General features: G+C 41.7%; 1 protein-coding gene across 1 annotated transcript; it reads right to left on the bottom strand.

Moving 5' to 3' along the window:
* Positions 1-955: 955 nt before the first annotated feature.
* On the bottom strand, positions 956-8,490 carry LOC143987863 (olfactory receptor 6C1-like). The gene is made up of 2 exons (XM_077487010.1): positions 8,335-8,490; positions 956-1,924 (listed from the first exon to the last, which is right to left on the bottom strand). Exon 2 carries the CDS (start codon positions 1,901-1,903, stop codon positions 956-958), a length of 948 nt encoding a protein of 315 aa, XP_077343136.1. The 5' UTR covers positions 1,904-1,924; positions 8,335-8,490.
* Positions 8,491-10,356: the final 1,866 nt, after the last annotated feature.

Here is a 10,356-nt window from a genome sequence, read left to right as displayed (position 1 = left end):
CCATGTTTAACAGTGGCATGTAATTACAATTCTTGATATAATATTTTACAGCAGGGCCTGTTCCTGCGCCCACCAATGGTAACTGTGAGGGCTTACAGTGTTGTGACACCACCACCACCAAAGGCCCAATTTGTATGCCCCTGTTTAACAGGGGCATGTAATTACAATTCTTGATATAATATTTCACAGCAGGACCCATTCCAGCACCCACCAAGAGTAACTGTAAGGGCTTACAGTGTTCTAGTACCACCAACACCAATTTTCCACATATATAGTATATAGGGCAGGCCGTACAGTACATACAGGTGGTCCCCTGTTTTCGAACATCTAACTTACAAATGACTCCTACTTACAAACGGAGGGAGACAACAGGAAGTGAGAGGAAATCTACCCCTAGGAAGGGAAATTCTTTCCTGTAAGAGTTAATATGGGAAAAAAGTGTCTCCACTGATGCTTTATCCCTAATCTTTGTTTCCCTAATAACCCAAATTTTTCAAAATCCAATTGTCATTGGGACAGAAAGTGAGGTGAAATCTTCTGAACAGGGGCACAAACAGCAAAACAAAAGTTACAGTTGTGATAACCCTTCCCTATAGTATCCAAAAAGTTGAAAAATAGATTTTTTGGCTGGAGCTACACTTAAAAAAATTTACCTGTTCCAAATTACAAACAGATTCAACTTAAGAACAAACCTACAGTCCCTATCTTGTTTGTAACCCAGGGACTGCTTGTATACTGCTGTTCAGAGTATATAGGGCCTGGGGGCCCCACGCCTTTTTTTTTTTACATTTTGGTGCGGGGTTACCCTTAATATACATACCAGACCCAAAGGGCCCGGTAATGGGCTTAGGAAGGGGGGGGGGCAATCTCATTAGGAATCTTAAACAATAATTTTTTTTAATAATTACTTAATTCCAAGTATAAACAAGTTGTAACATTTACTCTTTTATTAATGTTATTCATTTTTTATTACACTTGTCTTGAAACATGTCATTATTCCTTTTATGGCTAATTTGACATCTTCATTCTTTAGGCTGTATATCATGGGGTTTAATACAGGAACAATAGCTGTGTTGAAAAGCGAGAACACTTTATTGGATTTTATATTGTCAGTTGAAGCTGGCCTAAGGTACTGGCAGAAAAGAGTCCCATAAAGAAGAGTGACCACCATCAGGTGTGACGAGCAAGTGTAGAATGCTTTACGTCTACCTGAGTTGGTAGGGATTCTCATTATCGTAACAATAATGAAAACATAAGAGATAAAGGTAAGAACAAATGGGGTTAGGCTTAAAAGGAATATACCTTCCGTGAAAATCAAGACTTCCAGTCCAAACGTGTCACTGCAGGACAGTTCCATAACTGGTTTCATATCGCAGAAGAAGTGATTGATAACATTGCACTTATAGCAAGAAATCCGTAACAACAACATAATGTATGGTACAATTGCAATAAATCCCATCAGCCAGCTCACCAAGAACAACGCGGAACAACTTTCAGAGTTCATGACCGTCACATAATGTAAGGGTTGGCAGATGGCTATATATCGATCATAACTCATCACTGTCAGTAGGAACAGCTCGGTAGCAGTGAGTGATGAAAAGAAGTAAATCTGAGACATACAAGAATAGAAAGAAATCTTTTTATTCCCTGTTACAAACATGGCAAGAAGATTATGCTGCGTAACTGTAGAACATGACACATCCAAGATAGTTAAGTTACAAAGGAAAATGTACATGGGAATGTGAAGATGAGGGTTCATGTACACCAAGAGAAGAATGAGCAGGTTTCCACCAAGAGCAAGGAGATAAGTGAGAAGAATAAAAATAAAGGTGACAATTTGGTGTTCTGGCACATCAGAAATCCCTTGAATGATGAAATAGTTCCAACTTGTCTGATTCATCATCTCCTTTGCTTTGTTTTTGATCTGGAACATATATTGTAAGTAAACAGTAAGTATTTTAACAAACGTAATATTAGATACGCCACTGACAACTATGTTATCTTTGAAGCAGGGGCGGCCCATCTATTAGGGGCGTAGGGGCACTGCCTCCCCTTTCCATCCCCGCTGCCGCCACCTAGTCATGCGTCTGGCTTCTTTCAAGAGGAAGTAAACCCTGATGGGTTTACTTCCTCTTTCATTCCCTGCAAAGGCAAAGCATAATGGACTACTATGCATCGCATAGTCTTCCATTATGTGTCACTTACCTGACACAGGAGCCAGCGAAGTCACCGCTGTCCCCTGTAGTCCGCCGCATCCATCTTCTCGGTGGGGTCTGGCAGCTCCGCCGCTGTAATTCGGCGAAGCCGCGATGACGTCACTCCCGCGCATGCACACGGGAGCCGAGACACGCGGCATCTTCGTCATCGAGGATGCCGTGCTCAGTGCGCCTGCTCGCCGCTGTCTATGGCGCATGCACCGTAGACAGCGGTGCCCGTCTTCGGGCAAATATCTCCTAAACCGTATAGGTTTGGGAGATAGTTCTTGGACCTACAGGTAAGCCTTAATCTAGGCTTACCTGTAGGTCAAAGTGGTTTGTAAGGGTTTACAACCACTTTCAGGACACTGGGCGCATGAATTACAGCAGTGGGGGGGGGTTTAAGCACCTGATTAGAGCCAGAGGCACTAATAGGCTTAAAAATAGGGTGGGCACTGGTCACAAAAGCATTGCGCTTGAAGCCTACCCATGTGCGTTAGAATAGCGAATGAATATTAACTATTCTACCACTGTATCGCCTCTCCACCAATCAAAAAGCACGGGTCTGATACCGTTCCCGATTGGCTGAAAGGTCAGGTGTTCCTATTGGACTCCTAGGAGGAGGAGGAGGAAGAGGAGGAAGATACACAGCAGAAGCCGCCATAATACACAGGAGGAAGAAAGAAAACCGCCGCTTGCCAGACACGCTGCCTGCCTGCTTCCTAGATGGGGTAAGTGCGGGGCTTTGATATTCCAACCATCCTCCCCAAGGGGGGTTGCCACCATCCCACCGGGGGGTAGTTGTTTGCCCCCCAAAAGAAAAAAACACCAGCCGCCACTGCTTTGAAGGTTCTTCCAGATCATGGTATAGATTAGTTCTCCCCAACCTTTTCAAAATGGAGGAATCCTTGATAATATTTTCTGGTCCAAGGGAACCCCACTAATATATATAATATCTACAGCTCATGGTACATTAGTGTGATGGAAACTGGGAAGATGGCAACTAGGAAAGGATCATTGTTAACGGTGATTACTTAACTGAAAGGAAGAGACTGCTCATTGCTCAAGGAACCCCTAGCAACCTCTGAAGGAACCCTGGTTGAGAAAGGGTGGTATATATAATAGTAGCTAGTCTTTAAAGTGGGGTTCCACCCTAAAGTGGAACTTCCGCTCATTGGAACCCTCCGGTGTCACAGTTGCCACCTTTCAGGGGGTAGGGGGGTGCAGATACCTGTCTAAGACAGGTATTTGCACCCTCTTCCGGGCATAGACTCCCACGGGAGTCTATGCTGTTTCCTGTCCCGCCGTGCTGTCTGCTGGGACACACACGGGCATAATATTGAAACTAAAAAATGTCCAACGAAAGACCAAACTATTTATGTATCCATCAATCTTAAAGCAGTAATAAGCCCAAAAGGAAACACTTTTTTTATATTGTAGCTTACCAATTCTTAGATGTGATGGCTGCATTAGTTTTCTTTTTTAAGGCCTTCTTTCTTTTATTTGGCGACCCGACCAGGAAGTCTGTTCTTTTTTCTTGTCAAAAATACTTTATTAAGTTCAATGAAATTGAGTACAATAAATTAATATTGAGTATTGTACAATTCAGAATACTCATATGTGCTTACAATTATAGTATTGATCCTGAGGTAAAGCATTGTGAAAAATTGAAGTAATTAGTTAACAATTATGAACTAAACCAATATTGATTAAGACATTCAAATATTATGTAATATTTAAGAGTATGAAAAAACTAAATAAAGATTTCCTGAATAATCTTGATATAATGAAATATGTTACATTACTAATGATTTCTTTGTAAGTCTGTTGTTTTTCAGCAGAACAAGCTTTCCTGCAGATCTAGCAGTTAGAGGATTGAGGCAAACCACGGCCCAGGAGGGTTACAACAATCAGCTGTTTTTATTTATGTAAAACCCTTTATCTCCAAAGGAGTCTGGCTTCAATTTGTTAGTGTATTTAAATATGATCGTACATCTAAAAAATCCCCCCACCCTGGACTGACAATGTTGCTGTCCAAAGGTGCCTCTGTTGCTCTAGAGTAGGGGAGCTCTAATACAGGCGATTTGTTACTGCTCACATCACAAAAAGAAAATGAATGCAGCCACCACATCTAATGATTGGTAAGCTGCAATATATTACACTTTTCGTTTTGGGTTTAATACCACTTTAACCTGTTCCCGGGCAGATGATGCCTGAACCGGGTGGACGTCATATGACATCCTCTGAGATCACACCCTGTGCTCCGCCGTGGGCCCACGCAGCAGCACGTTCTTTCACTGGGTGGGTCCACCGGGCGATGACTAATCACTGTACCGGCCCGCTGTGGGTACCATGTGGCTGCTGTAACCAATCAAAGCAGGTCACATGATAGCTGTAAATAATTGATGGCTTCCTGTCAAGCCATCCATTGTATACAATTGTGTTGCTAGCTGTGATTGGTCATGGTGATCCCATGGCACAGACCCATTTATGGCCCATCTGTGCCATGTGATTAGCCAGCTAATCACAACAAACAAACTAAATCATTCAATAAAATGCTTGCATATAGCAATGAAATTCATTGCTGCAGATATATGCAAACATAATGTGTAAAAAAAAATTCTGATCGCTTCCACAGAGTAGTATGGTAACATTATATTGCTCTGGTCAACATGTGTTAAAGAAAAAAAAAAATTGTGAATTTTTTTTTTTTACGTAATGTCACCAGTCAATGGCTTTCTTCTTGTCACTCTTCCATAAAGGGCAGATTTGTGGAGAGACGACTAATAGTTGTCCTGTGGACAGATTCTCCCCCCTGAGCTGTGGATCTCATGGACCTCTTGGCTGCTTCTCTGATGAATGATCTCCTTGCCCGGCCTGTCAGTTTAGGTGGACGGCCATGTCTTGGTAGGTTTGCGGTTGTGCCATACTCTTTCCATTTTCGGATGATGGATTGAACAGAGCTCAGTAAGATGTTCAAAGCTCGGGATATGTTTTATAACCTAACCCTGTTTTAAACTTCTCCAAAACATTATCCCTGACCTGTCTGGTGTGTTCCTTGGCCTTCATGATGCTGTTTGTTCACTAAGGTTCCCTAAAAAACCTCTGAGGGCTTCACAGAACAGCTGTATTTATGCTGAGATTAAATTACACGTGGATTTTATTTACTAATTTGTTGACTTTTGAAGGCAATTGGTTCCACTAGATCTTAGGGGTATTGAAGTAAAGGGGAATGAATACAAATGCCACACTTTTCACATATTTATTTGTAAAGAAAAATGAAAACAATTTATCATTTTCCTTCCACGTCACAATTATGTTCCACTTTGTGTTGGTCTATCACATAAAATCCCAAGAAAATACATTTACATTTTTGGTTGTAACATGACAAAATGTGGAGAATTTCAAGGGGTATGAATACTTTTTCAAGGCACTGTATACTCATACCATAGTTTGAGGGCTGTATAACTTCCCTACAGATTAAATAATGCAGTTGTGCTCATAAGTTTACATACCCTGGCAAAATTATTTCTTGGCTGTTTTTTGGAGAATATGAATGATAGCACAAAAACATTTCTTTCACTCATGGTTCGTGTTTGGCTGAAGCCATTTATTATCAATCAACTGTGTTTACTCTTTTTAAATCATAATGACAACAGGAACTAACCAAAGGACCCTGATCAAAAGTTTACATACCCTGGTGATTTTGGCCTGATAACATGCGCACAAGTTGACACAAAGGGGGTTGAATGGCTATTAAATGTAACCATTCTCCCCTGTGATCTGTTTGCTTGTAATTAGTGTGTGTGTATAAAAGGTCAATGAGTTTCTCGACTCCTGACAAACCCTTGCATCTTTCATCCAGTGCTGCACTGACGTTTCTGGATTCTGAGAAATGGGAGCAAAAGAATTGTCAAAGCATCTGCGGGAAAAGGTAGTTGAACTGTATAAAACAGGAAAGGGATATAAGAAGATATTCAAGGAATTGAGAATGTCGTGTTCAAACGCTAACCAAGAAGTGGAAAATGAGGGGTTCTGTTGAAACCAAACCACGGTCAGGTAGACCAACTAAAATTTCAACCACAACTACCAGGAAAATTGTTCGGAATGCAAAGGAAAACCCCCCAAATAACTTCAGTTGAAATACAGGACTCTGTGAAAACATGTGGTGTGGCTGTTTCAAGATGTACAATAAGGAGGCACTTGAAGAAAGATGGGCTGCATGGTTGAGTTGCCATAAGAAAGCCATTACTACGCAAATGCCACAAAGTATCCCGTTTACAATATGCCAAACACCACAGAGACAAGACTCAAACCTCAAGTCATTTGGAGTGATGAGACCAAAATTGAGCTTTTTGGCCACAACCATAAACACTACATTTGTAGAGGAGTCAACAAGGCCTGTGATGAAAAGTGGATCACTAATATTTTGGGAATGCATGAGCTACAAAGGCACAGGAAATGTGGTCAAAATTGATGGCTACATGAATGTAGTATGTTACCAAAAAATACTGGAGGAACATTTGCATTCATCAGCCAGGAAGCTGCACATGGGACATAATTGGACATTCCAACATGACAATGTTCCAAAACACAAGGCCAAGTCGACCGGTCAATGGCTACAGCAGATTAAAGTGAAGGTTCTGGAGTGGCCACCTCAGTCTCCTGACCTCAATATCATTGAACCACTCTGGGGAGATCTCAAATGTGCCGTTCATGCAAGACAGCCCAAGAATTTACATGAACTGGAGGCTTTTTGCCAAGAGGAATGGGCAGCTTTACCATCTGAGAAGATAAAGAGCCTCATCCACAAATACCACAAAAGACTTCAAGCTGTCATTGATGTTAAAGGTATTAAGAACTGGGGTATGTAAACTTTTGATCTGGGTAATTTGGGTCGTTTCTGTTGTTTTTATGATTTAAATTGTTATCATTCCTATTCTTTGAAAAATGGTTGAGCAATTTCATAAATTATGCCAGGGTATGTAAACTTATGAGCAAAACTGTATATACTGATTTGGGTTATTTTCACTAAAGAAATGTAGTAGAATACATTTTGGCCTAAATTAACAAAGAAAGATTATTTAGTTGCAAAATTTTATACCAAACAAAAAAAAAATATATATATATATATTTTTGGTCTTTTTTCATTTATTTAGCAAAAAAATAAAAAATACCACTAAAGCAAGCTATATTTGTGTGAACAAAATGATAATAATTTGGGTACAGTGTTGCATTCAAAGTGTGAGAGCCCTGAAAGCTAAAAATTGGCCTGGGCAGGAAGGGGGTAAATGTGGCCTGTATTGAGGTGCACTGCAGACCAGTCTTTATTGCATTCAACAGTCAAGAAAGAATATAAGAAGGGAGACAGGAACACAGAAAAACGACAACAACTCACCAATCCAAGCTGTTCATGATTGTTAATGTGTATCAAAACCCAAAGAAAAATGTAATATATTGCAGATTACCAATACTTAGCCCTTGTACACACGGTCGGAGATTCTGACAACCAAATCCGTTGGATTTTGTCCGTCGGATTTTGTCCGACGGATTATGCCCGAAACTGTTGCATACACACGGCCGGACAAAGTTGTCGGAAAATCCGACGTAATGGCGTTATTTCGTTACGACGGGACTACGTTCACGCTAGTAGCCAATAGCTTTGGTGTAGGAATTTGATCTGAGCATGCGTGGCACTTTGTCCGATCGGAATTCTCTACACATGATCGGAGTATGTCCGATCAGAACATTTTGTCGGAAAATTTTACCAACAAATTGGAAAACTTGGTCCGTCGGAGACCACACACAGTCGGAATATCTGACAAAACGGTCCGATTGGACACATTCCGTCAGAATCTCCGACCGTGTGTACAAGGGCTTAGATGTGATGGCTGGTAAGTTGCAATATATATATATATATATATATATATATATATATATATAAAATTTATTCAGATTTACAAATTTAAATTTACAGGAAATCTTTCATGAAAGAAAATTGTTGCAGAGTGTACAAAGAATTTCTTATTAAAGCAATAAAGATAGTGGTTGAATGGTAACATTTTTAGAAGGAATTTAGCTGTGGCAGCTCCTGTATAATTTTTAATCGGAGGTTTACTTTGTACGATTGATGATTTACCCGGGGTAGGAGGATTCAACTGAGAAAAAATTCATCAAGCCCAGATGTATGATTTCATGACAGTCTGATGACTGAAAGTCTTCCTCTCGTGGTTTAGCCGTGGATAAGGCAAAGCTAAATAAATGATCTGTACGATTAATATTTCTCAGTGCCTCAAAAAATCCAGACAGAAGGGCACAGAGCCAGTTCTTTTAATGTATGACTGTTTGTTTCTGACTGTGGATTAAATAATACGTTGGTGGCTTGGGAATACATCCCTATCAGGACATAAAGACTCCGAGGATTTCTGGTTTAACTGGGATGTGTTTGTGAGGAAAATAGTTCTATTATCTAAGATTATCTATTATTTAAGATTAAGGGCCAGTGTGCGTTCCAGATGCTTTTCTGCATGTGCTTTTCCGGTGCATTTTTTGATGCATTTTTAGTGTGTTTTTGATGCAGTCCTGTGCATTTTTTCCTCCTCTTTTTTTCTTAACCTAAGAACACATGTAATTTCAGTGCATTTTTGATGCGTTTTACAGGGTTCCAGTACAGTCCAGTGCATGTTCTACTCTTTTTTTTTTTTCCTGGAAAGCACTGGAACTGCAAGCCCTGGTGTGAACTACGCCATTGAAAACCATTAAGGGGCAGCTCACGCCATAGAAATTAATTCCGGATGCATTCCGGATCCTTTTCTGTATGCTCATTTTTTTTAAGCATTCCAGTGCATTTTTTCCCCCTCTTTTTTCTTCACTTTAAAATGCATGCCCAGTGTTTTCCCTGTATTTCAATGGCTCTAGTTCACACCATGCAACCAGTTTTCAGTGCAGAAACTGACCGGAAACTGACTGCATGGTGTGAACTAGAGCCATTGGAATAGATGGAAAACACTGTGCATACATTTTTAGTGCAGAAAAAAAGCGCACGGAACTGAACAGAACTGCATCTGGTGTGAACTGGCCATAAATAAGGACATGTCTGTTTCAGTGCATTTTTGGTGCAGTTAGGTGCATTCCGATACGTTTTTGATGCGTTTTACCACGTTCCAGTACAGTTCAGAGCAGAAAAAAAAGCAGCCTGTTCTACTAATTTTTCTGGAACTGAAGCACACTGGAACTGACTGCACTATCGAAAACCATATAACCTACTATCCATGTATTGTTGATGCAGAAAAAAACACACTGAATGGCACGTGGTGTGAACTGGCCCATAACCTACTTCCCATCACTGGAACAAACCTGGCTGTATGCTGCAGCTGGTGGAACATGACTACCAGATTGCTGTCCTTCTTGAGAATCCCCTCTCTCTGCGCTCATGCTACTGCCTTCCTCTAGCTGAGTATCATCATCAGAGCCTACAAAACACTGGGCATCCTTCTGGATGCATGTACCCAACACTGTGCTCAAACAGTTTGGGGGACTCCTCAGGAGGACATGGTGGGTCTAGGCAGTGGCGTAACTAGAACCTTCAGGGCCCCGATGCAAGAAACCATGAAGGGCCCCCCTGAACCCCAGCCAGGGCCCTTCCCTCCGAGTCCGGCGGTGGAACTCCAAGGCGTGGTCACAGGTATGACTTTTGTGAGCCCTGTAGTTCCACCACTGGTATCAGTAGTTTTTTTTATTATTTTATTTTTTATTTTTAGGTGCCCCATTGGGGGACTGTCCCTAGGCAGGATGGGGTCCCCGTCCCCAGAAGAGATGAGGTCCTTTTCTCCAGCGCAGATGAAGTTACTGCCCCCAGGTGAGAAGGGATCCCTGTCCCCAGGGGAGGTGGGGGACTGGCAGACAAGCCTGCAGTGTCCTCCGGGGAGCCGGCTCTCATAGGGTGGCACTGCATCTGTGTGCTTAAAGTTTGTTTACCCGGGAGAAGTATGCAGTGCAGTTTGGGCCAGACTCGGGGGGGCGGGACACTGGCTGGGGAGAACAGACATCGGACTGAGCGGCAATGCATGGAGCAGGAGAGGGGTACTCTTAGGAGCCGGCCGAGGACACAGGTCATGCGGGGAATGCACAACTAAAGAGCAGCCAGTGCTATAGTCGAGCA

Source organism: Lithobates pipiens, unplaced genomic scaffold (genome assembly GCF_037356315.1).
Source record: "Lithobates pipiens isolate NorthernLeopardFrog02 unplaced genomic scaffold, aLitPip1_a1.2 Scaffold_1, whole genome shotgun sequence".
NCBI lineage: Eukaryota > Metazoa > Chordata > Amphibia > Anura > Ranidae > Lithobates > Lithobates pipiens.
Note: the sequence above shows the minus strand (reverse complement) of the source record. Positions and strands in the feature narration are given on the sequence as shown.

Bases quoted from the DNA above. Each gene is read 5' to 3' on its own strand.
- LOC143987863 (XM_077487010.1), bottom strand. From the start codon at position 1,903: ATGATGAATCAGACAAGTTGGAACTATTTCATCATTCAAGGGATTTCT.